The sequence below is a fragment of the Octodon degus genome, unplaced genomic scaffold (assembly GCF_000260255.1).
Source record: "Octodon degus isolate 3935 unplaced genomic scaffold, OctDeg1.0 scaffold00140, whole genome shotgun sequence".
Taxonomy (NCBI): Eukaryota; Metazoa; Chordata; class Mammalia; order Rodentia; family Octodontidae; genus Octodon; species Octodon degus.
The window spans coordinates 2,722,743-2,740,778 of NW_004524716.1; the positions used below are offsets into that span (position 1 = coordinate 2,722,743).

General features: G+C 44.2%; 1 protein-coding gene across 5 annotated transcripts in view; it reads left to right on the forward strand.

The window, feature by feature from the left end:
- The window catches only part of Ngf (nerve growth factor), a 66,457-nt gene extending 50,517 nt beyond the window's left edge, over window positions 1-15,940 (forward strand). For all 5 annotated transcript variants that reach the window (XM_023701769.1, XM_023701768.1, XM_023701770.1 and 2 more), the window contains 2 exons: window positions 5,354-5,477; window positions 15,045-15,940. In XM_023701769.1, the coding sequence (XP_023557537.1) occupies window positions 5,354-5,477; window positions 15,045-15,782 (862 nt within the window). In that variant the 3' untranslated portion in view covers window positions 15,783-15,940. The remainder of the gene's footprint in view (window positions 1-5,353; window positions 5,478-15,044) is intronic.
- Window positions 15,941-18,036: the final 2,096 nt, after the last annotated feature.

The window sequence follows — 18,036 nt, forward strand, 5'->3', positions numbered from 1 at the left end:
TATATCGTTAGTGTTACGATGCTGATGGGTTGCACTAGAAGAGCTGTTATTTAGCTGTACATTCTTGCAAAAATATTTTGCCCACAACTCTGTTGTGAAAGGCTGGTATGTGTTTGGCTATGTCATCTCCCACCACATTAATGTCCTTGTGTCCTTGTAATTACCCACACTTTGAAAACTTCTGCTCGATGTTAGTTATTAGAGAGCTCATAAATTACTCCACTCAGGTAAACACCATGTAGATTGTGGTCAACCATATGCAAGAAAAATCCATTCACATTCAGAGAAAAAAGCTGTTTCTTACTGAAGCTCAAAGTTAGCCAGTCATAATGGTTTCTTCCTAGGGCTGCCTATCTCTCTGGGGAAATGCTGAAAAGAGTTTTGTCATTTACTTCCAATCTCCCAACGAGCCAGAGCACCATTTCTCTCTAAGGAATGTGACAAAGCACTTCAAAATTGTCAGCACAGAAACATTCAGTCAAAAAGAATAGCCATTTTGCTGAACTTTAATGGCTTTCTAAGTCCTTGGTACCAGACGCGCTATTTTCCTATTGGATATGCCAAAACCACTAAATAGTTAAAATATATCAAATCATCCCGAAGTAGCCAAAACTACATTTTTTAAGAGTGCTTCTAGTCAGCAAACCTCATGGTAATATTCCATAGCAGAAAACTTTTAATTAGAATAAAAATTAGGGAAACAGACTTGCAACACAAAAGATCTCAAATTCTTTTTCCCCTATGCTCAGGCTCAAAGTAAGAACTGACAGGCAAAGATAATAACTAAAAGGAACAGATACAATGATGAAAATCACTACAATGACACCAAAAATTATTATACCATCAACAACATATTTCTAATGCTTTACATTTCTAGTAAGTTTTCCCAACTACACTGTACCAAGTGGGAAGTAAGAAGGGGGCTTCCGATGTCCTGACATCTTTGATGTAGTGTATGCTGCTCTTCAGGGCAGTAGTGGCTTTGTAGACAACCTGTGGCGAAGAAGCCAAAGTCTTTTGGGTCAAGCATACTCAAGACTTTAGTATTCAAAATGTCAGCCAATAGCCCTTAGTCTTGTCACTATTGAGCCAATGAAATACTAGGCCAACACACACACACACACAAACATTGATAGTATCAGGAAAAAAGTAAAAACAAAACCTTGAATTCACAAATGTCAATTTAGATCTAGACAATCTGGGAAGCAGCAACAGGGACAACTTTCCCTGGCATGGATAAGCCATATTCTCAAAACTTTTCTGTTATTCATAATGTGAACGTATCTGCACTTCATATTTTCTGAACACTACTGGTTTCTTGACCATTTCTCAAGAAATTGGTTATCTACAATCAATCACTGTACCTGTAGTATTATATATCATAATTAGTGATGACGATATACACTTAATTTTAAGAACTATTGCTTCAGGGGTTCCATGGTGGCCTGTCTGACTGAATCCTCCCCGGAGTAAGTCACCCAAGGCCAAGAGGGTACCAGCCTAGGGTTGGTAGCCATGATCACGTGGTTACCAGTTCACCAGAAGCAGCGCTAAGCTTCCGGGTCTTCCTGCACAACAGTGGCACTCACCCTGGTCTCTACACTAGGGTAAATTCTGACCCCCAGGAAGCTCTCCAAACCAACAAAAGCAGGCTTCCTGGAAATGGGACACAGGCAGCAGGAGTAGGTAAAGCTCCCCAAAAGAGCCAGAGTTCAGAAGCATTGCTGTAAAGGAATGTGAAGAAGCAGAAACTGGGAGCCAGAGAAGTAGATGAACTCTTTCACAAAATTCAAGCACAGAGGACTTCTGGGATGCTTATTAGCAGAGTTAGAAGGTTTAAATAGATGCAGCTGGTGCCACAGTTCTTCCACTAAACTACCTCTAGAGGCCAAGACAGCTTCTTCCAACTCCTTCATCTGCATAGTGACCAGATTGTTAACAAGATACCCTTCATTTAAGTTTCTTGGCTGAAATTGACCAAAATACCACTAACACCTAAAGGAAGAGGAAGCTGAAGCAATAGTCCATAGAAAGCCAGACAAACATATTTGCTTCCAGGCACCTAGAAAGAGGAAGAGCCCTTGACTATTGCCAGGAACAGTTAGGTGGGCAGACCTTAGCTATAGATTGACTCCAGGTTGGTACCCTCTTGGCCTTAGGTGCCTTACCCCTGGGGAGGATTCAGTCAGATGGGGCTATCATGGAACCCCTGAAGCAATGGTTCTTAAAATTAAAAGTATGTCATGATCACTCAAGGGGCTTATTGAACCACAAATAGTCTTGTTTCACTCCCAGAATTGTGACTAAAGATGCCTGATTTGGACACAAGAATTTGCATTTCTAACATGTGTCAAAAATACAGCAGGTACAGGAATTGGTTGTAGATAACCACTACCTTCACCCCAAGAAGGCAGGTCTGCCTAAGTTGCAGATTTTCTTATTTAGACTGACCTCACTTATGCTAATGATCTTGACTGGCAGGTAGACTGGTCTTAGTGGAGCATCCAGAATACTTATGGACAGTTACTCTTATTTCTTTGGTTATTCCACATATTAAAAGTGAAAGCCTTTTGCATTTTGTGGGAAGCAGGCCACAGCTGTGAGAGCTTCAAAGTTAATTAGCACCTATTAATTAATGTATAAAAGCCATCACATTCTCTTTTCACCCTTCTCCACACCCCTGCTAAGCTGTGTCATACTTCTACCCAGCTCTTAAACTCAGTTCTCTAGTGGCTTTCTTTCTCTTCTTCCCTGATGTACTTTTTTTTCTTAAGAATTTTGTTTAGGTGTTTCCTCCTGTCTGAACATATATCATGACTGTCAGTCTGGATTCTAGCTACTCCATTTCCATAACACATGAAGCAAACATCATATTTATCAAAGTGTAATTTAAATTCTTGGTCTTGTGCTTGCATTTCCTTAGTTCTAGATTATCTGGTATAGCAAGCATTATATCTTATTCTTCTTAAATTCCTAGCACCTAGCACACTGTCTCATACAGGGCCTACAAAGTTAAGTGGTTAGTTAATGAAATAAATGTAAGAGTAGAAAAAGCATCACTTATTAATCCAATAAGAATATAAATTGACAAACATTACTGTCATAAAATCATAGATATTCCGAATCAAAGAGACCTTAGATATTGTTTGTGCTGGCTACTGGGTCCATGGAAGAGGAATCTCAGCAGTGCCTAACATTGCCAAGGGCCTCAAGAAATCAAAGGACACTGGTCAGGGTGCAGGCCTGAGGCTTCTCTACCTTTCTACCTGTGAGGTTCAGCCAAACACCGAGATGAAGGGCTTGGGGAATAGAGGAGACCCCCTGCCCATGAGTATGGGACCAGACAATGCCCCATCATCTTACTCAGGAGGAAATGCCATCATCCCTCTTCTGCGCCAAACCCAAGCCTGTGACACAGTGCAAATGTTCTCTGCCACCAAACTAATGGTTTTAAAGAAATTTGAATATATTTTACTTCTAGGCCTAAATTTTAGATGAGTATTGATTTTTTTTTCTGTTAACTTCTGAGACAAAAAGGATATCTTGAGAGGGTTTAGAAAGGAAGAGCAATGAAAACATGCCAGTCTTTAAACTCATGCTTCACAGTAGCATGAAGTCAGTCCAGGGCTCTTGCTCATGCCCTAGCTCCTCTTTATGGTTGAGGATCTGAGGTGCTGTGATAGCCTCTTCAACCTCTGCCTCCACAGCACAGGATGAGAGGAGACTGAAGGAAAAAATAGTAGGGGTCTGCCCCTAGAAAATGATGGGAAGAAGGGATTTTGGAAAGAGAAAGAGAATGCAGAAAGGAAGGATAAAGGTGTCCTTCTAGAATTTTCTTTGCAACAAACTCTGGGATAGACATAAGAGCTGACTGGTTTATTCATAAAATATGTCATTCTCCTTCTTATAACCCTGACTCTGTGCCTGTGCTCACAAGATTCAACTGCAGATCCTGGCTATGTTCCCATGGACCTGCTTTCAGACCTTGTCAGCCCATTTCCTAGGCATCTGTCATTCACACTTAGTCACCTTAACCTATCTCTACCTCAAGACCTTTGCACTTGCAGTTCCTTCCACATGGCATGCTCTCTTTCTCATTTTCCCTCATCCTTCAGATCCCAGTGGAAAAACCATTTGCTCAGAGAGCTCTTCACCAAAAAGTCTCTTCACAGTCTCTACACTCCCTTGATCCACCTCCTCTCTCATCAGACTCCATATTTCCTTTACGACATAAACAAACTCTGAAGATATTTATAGATGCAAGGATATAAGGTCTCCACATGAATAGAGATCTTGTCTGCCTTATTCTCTGCTGTGTCTCCAACACCTTGAACAGTGCCTGGTAAATAGTAGACACTCAGGAAATATAGTTGAATAAATGAAAGACGCATCTCTCTCTCTCTCTCTCTCTCTCTCTCTCTCTCTCTATATATATATATATATATATATATATATATATATATATATATATATTAGGCTTAAAGAAGTTGGCAGTATGCACCTGTCACCTCTAAAAACAACTCATATCAAATGGAATTTTTTTCCTCACAGTGTTATCTACCAATCCCTAAAATTTAACGTTCAGCATAGTGCTCTGAGAGTCCCATCCTCATTCAGTAAAAGCTCCGTGTTATATATCAGCTGATAAGGTTGCCTTGCACATTTTTATCAAACCACCAACTTGCTCTGAATCATCAGGACTTCATCTTCGTTTTAATTTTTTTTATTGGTAATGTTTGCAGTACATAATAATTACATCCCTTGTGGGAAGCTGGTAAATGTACAAAACACATTTTAATTCTTGTTCTCATCCTCTTTCCTCCCCCAACTACCCTCCCTCTATCTCCTGGTCCTGTTAACTTTTCAAAAAATATCTATTTCCTATAATCTATATTTTATTTTGCTTTTTACTTATATTTTGTATTTCTAATATCAAAGAAACCACGCAATATTTTCTGTGATTTATCTTATATTGATGCAGAGTTGAATCTACACATCTAGGCATACGCAATGTGTTCAGTAATTTCTATTTGGATGCAACTTTAGGGGGCTACTGAAGCAGGGCTTTGGTGTGGGTCTAGGAGCACCTGCAACAAATACCAAACCAATGCTGATGGTGTCCACTCTGAAACCAAGAACTAGGGAGACAGACTGATGTAAAAGCAGGGCCTTCAATCCTGGTAGCTGGATTCTAGCTCTTTCTGGCCCCCAATGCTGATAAATTCCTTGAAATCAGAAAATAGTCTTTGTCTATTAGCACATCCCTTCCCTTCCCAGGGTGCCAGTATCCATCCATCTGCCGGGGAACATGGTGAAGGGCCTGTCATCTAACATCAGCTCTCCTTCTCTATAGAGTTCTGGCCTGTGGTCGTGCAGTGCAGAGGGCCGGATGGCATGCTGGACCCAAACTCAGTTCAGTGTCTGGGCCCAATAACAGCATTGCCAAAGGAGCAGCTTTCTATCCTGGCCACACTGAGGTAAGTACCTGTGGAATGACTGCCTCACCAAGGTTTCTAGGTCTGGAACTTCTGGGAGCAGAGGCCTCAAAGGACAGAACAGTTGGAAATGACAGGTGGAGGAAGGCAGTTTGACTTAGCTGATCAGAGGAGCCTGGCCTGGCTCTTAGCAATTCTGCTAATGAGGCCTTCCAGTCTGTCCAGAAGGGAAGCCCCTCATGCTCTCAAGCTGGCCCCATAACCAGGGACATCTCAGGAGTAAGAGAACACAAGGCCTAAAGTAGACAGCATAAGTTAGACCCTCCATGCAATTCATTAGGCTGTCTAAGGAGGTGGCCTTCAAAGATGGGCCATAGCTACTCTTCATGCCCTTGGCCAGTAGAGAGAGGAGAAGGGTGAAGAAGAGTTCCAGAATGGGTCAGTAGCAAGCCTGGCTCAGACTTCCACCTCCTCATGCATATGTGCTGACCAAGTTTCTCATACCAGCTCTGTTTCCTCATCTGTAAAATGAAGCTAATATAGACTATGCCTCAGGTTTGTTGGGATGGGGGGCAATGGTGGTCCTTATTTCACTTAATTGATTGTAAGACATGTCTCTGAGCCCAGCACGTTCTGTCCTCATGCACGCAGCCTGCACACCCACCCTGGAGAGGAGTTAACTCACAAGTACTCACACACACCAGTGTTCTTGCCACATATTTCTATCCTAGGCATTCGAGTGTTTGGGGATCAAGTCTATATGATTCTCAGATACCTGAAGTACCAGACATAAAATGAATTAAATATCTAAATTTTCTGTTATGTCTGCATTTGTGGCAACAGAAGGTAACACCCACAATCTGAGCAGAAATTCCATTTTGCTGTTGAGGACTGAATGAGCATGCTCCAGGACCTATCAGTAACAGTGTATGTGCCTTCTCAGACCTCTGCAGCAGACCAAGGGTCACCGGCTGAGACTCACACTAGCTGCATGACCCCAGGTCTACCGGTCTTTTCAAGGTTCTCCTCTGGAAAGTTACACTAGTTTTGTGGGTCTCAAAAATGTGCTCCCCTGGACAGTAGTATCAGTGTTACCTGTGAACTCATTAGAAATACAGATTTTCACTGGGCACAGTGGCACATGCCTATCATCCCAGCACTTGGGAGTCTGGAGGCTGAGGCAGGAGGATCATGAAAAGTTCAAGACCAGCCTGGGCTATAAAGTGAGCTCAAGACCAGCCTGAACTGCATAGCAAGACTCTCTCTCAAAAAGACAAAAACAAAAAGAAAAAGAAGGGCTGGCCAGATAGCTCAGCTGACTAAAGCAGCGCAGTGGATGGGTTTTGACACCCAGTGTGCCGTGCCAGCCCCACCCCTGGGGCACACTGAGATGGTCGTTGAGATTGGATGTGGTGGCACACACCTGTAATGGGAGTTCTTGGGAGGCTGAGAACAGGAGAATCAGTATGAGTCCAACCTACATAGTGAGACCCTGTAGACCCTGTAGACCTTGTCCTAAATACATTTAAAAAAGAAAAAAGAAAAAGACAAACAGATTCTCCTGCTATAACCAAATCTATAAATCAGACATCATAGGGGTGGGCACAACAATCTGGTTTCATAATCCGTCCAGCGATTCTGATGCCCTGAAGTTGGAGATCCTCTAGGTGTTAGTCACTATCTGTTTCAGGCCCTGTCTCCTCCAATAAAATAAATCCTGTCTGGAAGATGCCAGCAAAGGAGCTGGACTTTATTCTGTCAGTGCTCTTCTGTGTCCAGCTGGGGACACCTCAGGGATTCCTCCTAAGGAATCATGAAACCGCAGAATTCCTCCTGGCCCCAACAGCCCAGAGTGTCTGAGTGCAGGTTACAACCAAAGGCAACAGCCAGTTTACATTCGGAGGGGAGGCCAAGTGAAAAGCAATAAATAACTCTTGACCCTCTCTCAGAATGTGGCGAAGGAGGTGAAAGAGGCTGGATTTCCTCAGCCATAAGAATTTCCTCCTTGTCAACAGTTAGTGACTCCATATCCCAAGAATCCCAGTCCGCTCTTGGCACCTCTGTCTCCAAGGCAGATTGACTCATCTCGCTTCCTTCCTCGATGCACCTCCACAGCCATGGTTGCCAGGCCTTCCTGTAATCTTGACTTTCTTAGCCACAAATATTTGGGCTGTGGCTCAGCTCTGTTCAGCAGCTCCTTCACCCAGTCAGATGAGGATAAACTGTGTGAAGAGCATCCGTCAAGTACAGGGAATTTCTCTTGTTATTGGAGGGTGTGAATCCTGGTAGTCTGCACCTGAATGCACTGCTAGCCAGCAAGAGGAGAGGAGAGCCTCAAAGGCCCTGGAGGCTGGAATCAAAACCATCCTGATGCATCTTCCTATTCTTAATCATTTATCTTTCATTCTGGGTGGAGAAGAACTAACAAAGAGCATTCGCACCTGACGTGGAACATGTTCCTTCATGCGAGCTCCTAATTGCATCCTCTCAACTAATCATTCACCTCTCAGAGCTGTACTTGATGAAGCCACATGGAGGGCCGTCATCTGTTCAGGACAAAGGCTTCAAAGGTTGTTTCAAAAATAAACAGACTTTCCCCCTGGTTTGCTTTAAACAGGGAAAGAGGATTCTTTTCTGAACTCTGAATTATATCACTAGGATAAAAGGCACATAAGTAATTTAGTGTCTTTGTATCCACTAATGATTACTTTAAAAAATATTTTCCTTAATACATAAAAGGATTTTAGGAACACACTATGAGCAAATCAAGAGGGTTTTTGTTCCGTTTTGTTTTTTTTTTAAATTAGCTTTTAATCCAAAAGTCAAGATACAGATACCTATTTGAGATATTTTCAAATGTAAATGAAACTATTTGTCCATGATGCCAATCTCCGTCCACATTAAATGACATCAGGTAGGCACCACATGACAACTGAATAGTAAGCTTAAGTAGCGTTAGACTATAGTAACTCTGTGTCATCGGCTTAGTAGAACGAGCACGGGATATGTAGAGTAGAAAACTTTATAATATTGTAAGGTTTAAAATGTTAACACTGGCTGATACTTTAAACATAATCACTTGAAAAAAAAAATGAAGTGTATCCTCTTGGGAATTAGAAAACCTCTCCAGTGAGAGTCACATTGAAGTTAAGTGTTGAAAGGAAAAGGATTCCAGTGACAGAGAATGTCTAAGTTCTTTCTTGCATTGCTGAGATAAAGTACCTGAAAACTAAAGTGAGGGAGAGAAGGGTTTATGGAGTCCACAGCTGGTAGAGGTTTCAGTCCATAATCAGCTGACTCCAAGGCAGGGAGGGATTGCAAACAGGTATCACTGAGGACAAACAGTTCGTAGTGAGCAGAATAACAAAGAAAGCACGCAAGGGACAAGACAAGCCTCTTTCTGTCTTTATATGGTATCCAGGCTACCAGGATTAGGGCGGTTCCAAGCCAACCAGTGGACTGATTTAGTAATCACCCACCCTTAATCCTAGCATTGCACCATGAATCAATCACACACTCGAGATTCAGCCAAGTCTAAGAAAGCCCCACCTGTGACTGCCTAAATCTTTGAGAGGAGCATCTAACACAAGTCATCACATTCCACCCTGGCCACCCAAAGACTCATATTCATCCTTTTATTTAAAAAAAAAAAAGGCATTTAGTTCACCTCCAACAATTGCCAAAGTCCTAACAGTTTTAGGATTATGAAGAGTTCAAGTCTAAAGTCTCCTCTGAGATTTAAGGCAAACTCTTAGCTATAAGCCTCTGTACAAATAAAAGGAAAGCTTAACACTTTTGATATACCATGGCACAAGGTAAATATTACCACTCTAAAAATACATGGATACAAAGGAATGGGACCAAAGCCAGTTCAAAATCCATCAGAGAAAACATTAAGTTCTTTGCAGCATCTGAGGTGATCTGTGCCAATTGGCTCAAGTGGCTCTGCCCCCCGGCACTTTTGGAGGTTGTAGCTCCTATGGCTTCTTTCTTTAGCTGGCTTTGCTCATTCCTTGCAGTTTTCCCTGGACAATCCACATTTCAGGCTTCTGCAATATTCTGGGTCTCCACTGGACCTTCAGCTTTACTCTCACAGATTTACACATGACCCTCTCAGGAACACACTGCCTGGCCTCCCAGGTCTTCCTCTTTTTTTTGTATTTAGGACAGGGTATACAGGGTCTCACTGCATAGATTGGACTTGTAGCGATCCTCCTGTTTATAGCCTCCCAAGTACTGGGATTATAGGTGTGCGCCACCACACCCAGTCTCAATCACTGTCTCAGCACACCCCTGGGGCACTGCCAGCATGGCAGCCCAGGGGATTGAACTCCTGGTCCCTGCATCTGCCTAAGCAGGTGCTTTAATCTGCTGAGCTATTTGGCCAGCCCTTCCCAGGTCTTCTTCTGAAATCTGGGTGGAAGCCTTCATGACTCTACAACTGTTGCATTATGCATTCATCTAAAACCAGCACCATGTGGACAATGCCAAGGTCTGCTGCCTGCTGGAGCATAGCTGGGCTTCTTTCTTGGTAGGTCTAGCACTTAGGACCTGAATCCTGAGGAAGAACTTCCCTAGATCATCATCATTCTGGAACATGGTGCTCTAGGGCTCTCTTATCAAAGCAAAATATTTCACTTTTGCAATTTTAAAGCTGTGAGGTGCAAGGTCCGGCCCCTCCTTGTGATGCCCTCAGCCCATCTCTTCTGTTCTTCTCCCTCTCTGCAATCAAGATCTCCTCTGCTCTATCTTTTCAGTCCACAGCTTTACCGTAGCTTCCTTTCTGACGAATTCAAAATGTTTAAATCATTTTTCTCGCTTCTTTGTTCTTCATTTTCAATATAAATCCACTAAAAGCCTCCAACAATAGCTATTATACTGCCTCAATGTTAGACTCCCTTGAAATTTCTTATACAAAGTAGTTTGCTGCCCTTACTCTCAGTCTCAGGCAAACTTTCGGGATGTGAGCACAATACTAAATTTCTGCCAAGCCGTAACACACACAGTCTGGCATCCAACAGCCAATGCACTCCTTCTTCCCAGCAGAAACCTCCCTTTACCAGTAAGATTTCTATCAGCCTTCTCAGAATTTCCCATCAAGTGCAGCCTAAGCGTTTCCAGCTCTGCTTTCTCAGCTGGTGTCACAACCTTTCCATACTCTTCCTGCAAGCCATTCCCAAGAACTCTTGTGTTATTTATTTTTCCTGTTGCTGAGACAAAATGCACAATATCTAATTTTAAAGAAGGAAAGGTTATTTAGCTTACTAATTTGTAGAAGTTTCAGTCCATCTTTAGCTGGCTGCAAAGTAGACTGTCTTCCAAGAAGTAAACAGACATGGCAGGCAGAAAGTAGCAAAGCAACAAGGGACCTTAACAGCCTCTTTCTGTCCCTTCATCTTATCCAGACTACCAGGATGAGGATGATGCTAACCTAATCAGTGGGCTGATTTAGTTTTCACACAGCCTTAATCCTAGCACTGAGCCATGAGTCAGTCACACACTCTAGGTTCAGCCAACTCTAAAAAGCCACAGCTATCACTGCATGAACCTTTAGGGGGGACATCTAGACAGAAGCCATAGCAGAGAAGGAGAGCAGAAAGGGCAAAAGGAGCCTTCTGGGGCAAGGGGAAGGAGGCAGAGACAGGAGCAAGGGCAATGGCGGGGAAGCACAAGGTAGGGTGTCCCAAGAGCTCGTGTACCTGGAATGTAAGCTAGGAGAGGAGACTAGAAGGGATGGCTTGAGGCCAGGATGAGCAGTCCTAGCCCACTAGACAAAGGCCTACCACTGGCTTGTTTGAGTGATGTGTCCAGAGCAGTGCTTTGGGAAACTGTATATGTATAGCAGGAATGAGAAGCACTGGAAGAAGAGAGATGAAGACTCAGGATGCAAGGTGGAAGATAGTTCCCAAACCTGATGTACAAATGTGAGGTTAGAAACAAAAGTACAGTCTTGAGGAAGGTCACCACACCGGAACCAAGGAGACTGGATAGAGGACTAGACTGAGGACAGAGAGGAGAAAGGCAGAGTGCAGGGTTGAGCTAGGGTTTGGTGCTGGTGGATGAACACATAATGATGTAACAGGAAAAGGAAACTACAGGTAAGCAGGTTTAGGAAGACTGGGAAGATGGTCAAAAGCAATGGTAGTGGCAGAACTGCTTTGTAATCCATCACTTAGTCAGAAACGGGCCTGATGCTATTAAATTCAGAGGAGAAAAAAAATACAGTAACACCGAAGGAAAGAGACATTACCACACTTGTTAAAGATTTAGGGTTGGGATCAAAGATGCCAGTATTAGGGCCGGGGACATAGCTCAGCAGTATAAGTCCTAAGTTCATACTGGCAAGCGTATGGTCCTAAGTTCAATCGTCCACACCAAAAAAACAAAGATGCCAGTATCTGTGAAAACTTGTCCTCAGAAAGCTGGAGGTTCACAACCAGCTCCAGGGGAGCAGGTGGCTGGAGACCTGGGTGTGGGCCTTGGCTGCACAGAAAGCTCATGAGCTCCCCAGAAGAGAATGAGCTTCCCAAAGGAGACCGGGAAAGACAGTAGAGAACAAAGAGAAGAGTGCCTCTTACTTCCATTGAAGCTGTAAGCTTTCGTCGATTTTTCTTCATTTCCTTATCCAAATTCTAATAAGTGTTACTAATTTGGGTATAAAGGAATGAATTTCAGTTTTATTTCTTCTCCTTTAATTCACTTGATGAAAGACATAGACTGAGAAGGAGAAAGAAATGAAACAAGCAAAGAAGCAAACGTACAAGGCTTGAATTAGCTGCCAACAAATGATCGATTCTTTAGGAGTTGGCTGGGCATTTATCAGCAAGACCACTAGCCAGAAAACTTGATAGTGGTCAAAGCCCAGGTATATCACCTCCTTCTCTGTGTGGCTGGATAGCAACTTGAGCAAACAGAACCATTCTTCCAAATAACCAAAGAGAAAAGAATTTGGTGGTTTCCTATCTCACCAAAGAGCTGTCCATCCCAGCTGAATAAAAGCTGAATAACTATTGAGAAAAACCTCACTGTTTCACAGCACATTGGGAATGTGGTGTGTAGCCCTTTGCACAAAGGACCCCTGACTGGCTCCGGTGAAGAGAAATAAGGGGGCAGGCTCCTCTGGCCACCCCCATTCCCTTTTGCCCTCCTTCTCCTGGTAGTTTTTGAGATCCTGCTACATGCAAGACAATGAACATGGCATGGCAAGAAATGTATGTCACATATCTTCTAAAGAAGTCTCAGGGGGACAGAGAGAGGGCTGTGCAGCATTATGGGCAAAATGAGAGAGAGAGAGAGACACTCTAAGGGACAACATAAGCAGCTACGCAGATGGATACAACATGCTCGTACCTCCAGGACTCATGGGCGGTGGGAGACAGGCCAAACACTGGCTTGGAAAGAAGTCTGGGAAAGGGAAAGCAAGGTTCTTGAAAAGCCACGGATGAAAGGTACTCAGAAGGTGGATAATCAGCAATAGCCCTGAAGAAGACACAAAGAGATCAGAATGACTCAGAATTAGCACAGATTGCATGAGTAGCCACTTAGCTGAGTAAGCATGCTGAGAAAATAGTGTATTGTCCACATTTATCAATGAGAAAACAAAGGCTCAGAGGGATTAAGTGGCTTTCTTCTTGCTAACAAGTAGTTGGGCTAGATATCCGAAGTTCTCTAACCCTACATCTAATGCAGATTTTTTAAAAATTACACAAATGTAGCAGGAAAGAATACACACACACACACACACACACACACACACACACACACACACGCAGATAGACTGTTCCGAAGTTCAGAATAGAAAGAGACCACTCATTTTTTTGGTGTTTTTATGGTGCTAGGGGTTGAGCCCAGTGCCTCGCACATGCTACATCAGTACTCCGCTTCTAAGCTATACTCCTAGCCTTTTGTATTTTTTTTTTAATTTTGAGACAGAGTCTTATTAATTTGCTGAGACTGGTCTCAAACTTGCAATCCTCCTGCTTCAGCCTTCCAAGTAGCTGGGCTTACAGGTATGCACCACTATACCTTGCCAAGACACCACTTTTTATTAGGGGAACCTGATAGACCTTCAGAGTGAAGGTGGTGGAGCAAAGATAGAATTACAAGTTTATGGAACGCTCTCTAGGAGACATCTCTGATCCTACTGAGGAGAAGATGAAAAGGTGTGGAATGGAGGATGGAGGGAGTGGCATTTTTTATGCATCTACAGGCATTAACTGGGACTTAGTAGGAGCAGCTAGTAGACCCCTAGAGCAAAGCTGTCTCAAAATTACTGGACCGAAAGGTTGGAATGCTCACCAAGTGCGGTGCAATGTAGAGCCCTCTCGGGAACAGATAGCTTCGTACCATTGGTCATCACTAGCATCAGAACAAACAATAAAAAGGAAAGATGTGCTTCAGAATGAAAGGTAAAGAAAGTGAAGGAGGGAGGATGGATAGAGAGAGAAACAAACTCACTTAGTGAGGGCTCAAGGGGCTGTATTTGGCTTCAGCTTTGTGACTGTGGCCTATTGATTGATTTTCTGTGACAGTTTCCTTGTGTGTGAAAGATAGTAATCTCTAGCCTGACTCATGAATTAATGAGAACAAGTGAGCACATACAAAAAGTGCAAAACCCTCACCCAAAGAGTGACCACTAGCACTAGCATGTTTCTGTGTAGAGGGTGGCAGTTGGACATGTGCATGTAGTTGACCAGCATGGTCCCAGAGCCACAAGTCCCTTGCTAAATATACTGGCTTGAGAATTCATAACAAGGTCTGTGAGTCAGTAGGTCTCAGAGTCTACTCAAGACTAGTGTCTGCACATGGCTGACACTGACAAAGGTTCTACAATCTGAGGTACAGGATCTCAGGATAAATCCTGAGGGGATTTCACTGACCTTCTCAGACCCAAAAGCTGCAACTCATGTTGCATAGGTCCTGCTTTACCTTGGTCTTACCCATCCAGCAGAAAAGTATAAAAACGAAGTATAAGAAGTAAAGCCATGGTGTTATGTTTAGCTGTAGGAGACTCAGGTCAACAATTTCTGACATTGCCAGTCAAGCGGAAGCCCTAATACTATTATGGGCTACTGGACTCTTTTAGAATATTTTGCTGAGTTCACACACCTATAATATTCAAATAACGGAACTTAACAAAAAAAAGGGGATACAGATGAATGTCCATTTTCTATCTGTGTATTCAAAGTGGTTAGGATAGATATATAGTTATATTCTCTTAATGAATAGAGGGATGTGTTCTAATCATGTTTATAAATAGGATATCATGTCCACATCTTGTACAGCAATAACCACTAGGAAGAATGTATGCAATGTGTTAATTATTGAAACTGTCCTACCAATTTGGTTTGAAACTGTCTCATTGCTATTTGTTTCTCAATAAAATTATGGAAAAATAAATAAATAAAAATAAAATAAAATAAAATTCTAGAATATAGACTAGAGGAAAAAAATAAAAATAAAATATATGACCCCCCCCCAAAAAAAAAGACTAGTGTCTGAAGGCGTGTTCAGTGCTCAGTCTTCGGCCAAAACCTGAAGCCTCTCGAGAGCCTTTCGGTAACACTTCCCACTGTCTACTGGCTAATTCTCCTGTCTCTTTCCCCCCAGGCGCACAGCGTAATGTCCATGTTGTTCTACACTCTGATCACAGTGTTTTTGATCGGCATCCAGGCAGAACCATATTCAGACAGCGATGTCCTATCGGGAGACACCGTCCCCCAAGCCCACTGGACTAAACTCCAGCACTCCCTTGACACAGCCCTCCGAAGAGCCCGCAGCGCCCCTGCTGCACAGATAGCTGCCCGGGTGGCAGGGCAGAACCGCAACATCACTGTGGACCCCAAACTGTTTAAGAAACGGCGACTGCACTCACCCCGTGTGCTGTTCAGCACCCAGCCCCCACCCCTGACTACAGACATTCAGGATCTGGACTTGGAGGTGGACGGTGCAGCTTCTGTCAACAGGACTCACAGGAGCAAGCGGTCATCCACCCACCCGGTCTTCCATATGGGGGAGTTCTCAGTGTGTGACAGTGTCAGCGTGTGGGTGGGGGATAAGACCACAGCCACGGACATAAAGGGCAAAGAGGTGACCGTGCTGGCAGAGGTAAACATTAACAAAAATGCGTTCAAACAGTACTTTTTTGAGACCAAGTGCCGGGTCCGTAGTCCCGTGGACAGCGGGTGCCGGGGCATCGACTCCAAGCACTGGAACTCCTATTGCACCACGACGCACACCTTTGTCAAGGCACTGACCACAGACGACAATCAGGCTGCCTGGCGCTTCATCCGCATAGACACGGCCTGCGTGTGTGTGCTCAGCAGGAAGGCAGCGAAGCAAGGCTGACCCTCCCGAAGGCCCTGGTCCCCACCTCCCCCTCCACACTCCTGGGCCCCTCCCTACCTCAACCTGTAAATTATTTTAAATTATAAGGACTGCATGGTAATTTATAGTTTATACAGTTTTAAAAAATCATTATTTATTAAATTTTTGAAGCATCCCGTGTGCTGGCACTGTAGTCCTTCTTCTCACTAAGACTGTCTATAGGTTTTCGCAATATGAGGGTTGAATGGCCCCCTGCAGGGCCTGGCCCCCTCTGAGGTCCACCTGTAAATACAGGTCACTCTCTCACCCTGGGGGCCAGCACTATGACTCTGGGAAAGGAAGGTTAACTGGTTGCAGATATTAGCCCAAGTGGGGCATGATTAGGAAGGGATATCTGAGAACTGCGACTTGGTTGTACATTCCAAAGCCAAATCTACCTAATCCCTGGATTACCTGCCCCACAGCATTGATTACTTCTCTCAGGGATGTCAGTAGTCTCTCATTAGAAGAAAGATCACCTCTCTCCTAGACCTCAGAGAGGCCCAGGGCGGGTCCTGGGGAGACTCACTGTATAGACAGGGGAAGGCCGGCACCGAAGCCCTGGGAGGCTGCTTGTTTTACAGGGAGATCTGCTGTCTGGAAGAGTCGTAACCAAATAATCTCACGAGGCCTGTCACGGTAGATCTGATTTCATGTTACGATTACCTTCGTGCTGATGGCTGCTTCTCCACTTATCCCAGGGCGGCTTTCTGCAGAAAGACTTCATTACCCCACGAACACATCGGGGCCTCTGACACTCTTGCCACCCACATTCAGCCCCAGCGGCAGCTTCCAGTGGCCCCAGCATCAGCTCACAAGCAGAGAAGCCAGGGATCTGGCTTTTGAAAACATTTTTATCCCTAATGGGATGATTCCCCTAAGTGGCCAGGGGTGGCTGGGCCACGAAGCTGGTGAAGAGGGTTAGGGGAGTAAAGACAAAATTAAATGGAGTGGGAACCAACAGAGAAGTTCAGGAAGATTCACAGAAGAGGGGAGCCAAGCTAGGAGGGAACAGTGGCTCTCTGCTCCTCCCAATAACCAAAGCAAGCAGGGCAGGCAGTAAGAAGAACCAGACAGTTATAGGTGAGGGCAGCAGAGGGCACAGTGAGAGAAAGGAGTTGTCCTCTCAACTTTACCAACATGCTGAGTAGCTTTGTGGTTGGGTTTGGTTTGATTTGGTTTGGTTTGGTTTGGTTCTGCTTTGTTTTTAATGTGCTGAAGAACACTGAGTGCTTCAAGGGCAGTCAGTTTAGAGAGAGAAATGAAAGTGACAGGCAGAATACAGGATCCCCTGCCCCAGAACTTGACCCAACCTCGCTCTACCACCTTCCCCTGCAACTTTTGTTTTGTATTTTCCCTCAGGCCACAATCCATATATCCCACATGGAAATTTTACTCTCCTGCCCATCATCCCCTTCATTCCCAAGGATAAAATACCTGCTCTGGGTTTAAGACAACAGGACCAAGTTGTCCATAGGCTAAAAGAGCAATTAATAGCATTCATTTCCTTTACAGCTCTGACCGTCCTGACCCACCCCCAACCCAGTCCAAATAGGGCAAATTGGAAACGCAGGGAGCCTTGGCAGGAGAACCATTTGATTAGGGGAAAGCTTGATGAAATGTGCCCTGTTTTTTCTATCAAAGCCGCCACAATTGGAATAAAGATTTATGTTCAAGAAATACCAACCAGAACATTCTGTGCTGAGATGCTTGGTCGGGTAAAGGCCTGAGGAAGGGAGCTCTCCCACTGGCCTGTGTCTGAGGGTTTTTGCAGGGTTCCAGTGCTGGGGGTTCAGCTGTCCAAGGCCTCTTCTACAGACAGATTGTAAGGCTCTTTCTTTGTGGCTGGTCAAGCCTGCTGGGTCCTGGATGTGGAGAAAGAGTAGTGGGGAGAGAAGCATTTAGAAGCTCCCGGGCAGGACAGTTTTGCTTGTGAGCAGTTATACCAGCAAAGACAGCGGCATTCCCAGTGCTGTGAGATTCTTGGGACATCTGAAACACATCTTGGGCTCCTGCTCCTGCTCAGCCCTCCCCAGAGGACTTGCCATCTACATATCTGAGAACACAGGTAGACTGAGGACATCTTATTTCCATGCATGTTGCGCTCATTCCTTGCTGGTAAGAGGAGGCCTCTTCCCCCTAGAAATACCACCCACTTCCCCAAAGGCAGATATCACTTAGGCCACACCAGGAGTCCCAGCATGGGAGCCAGTGTTTTCACACAGTACCAGGAGAT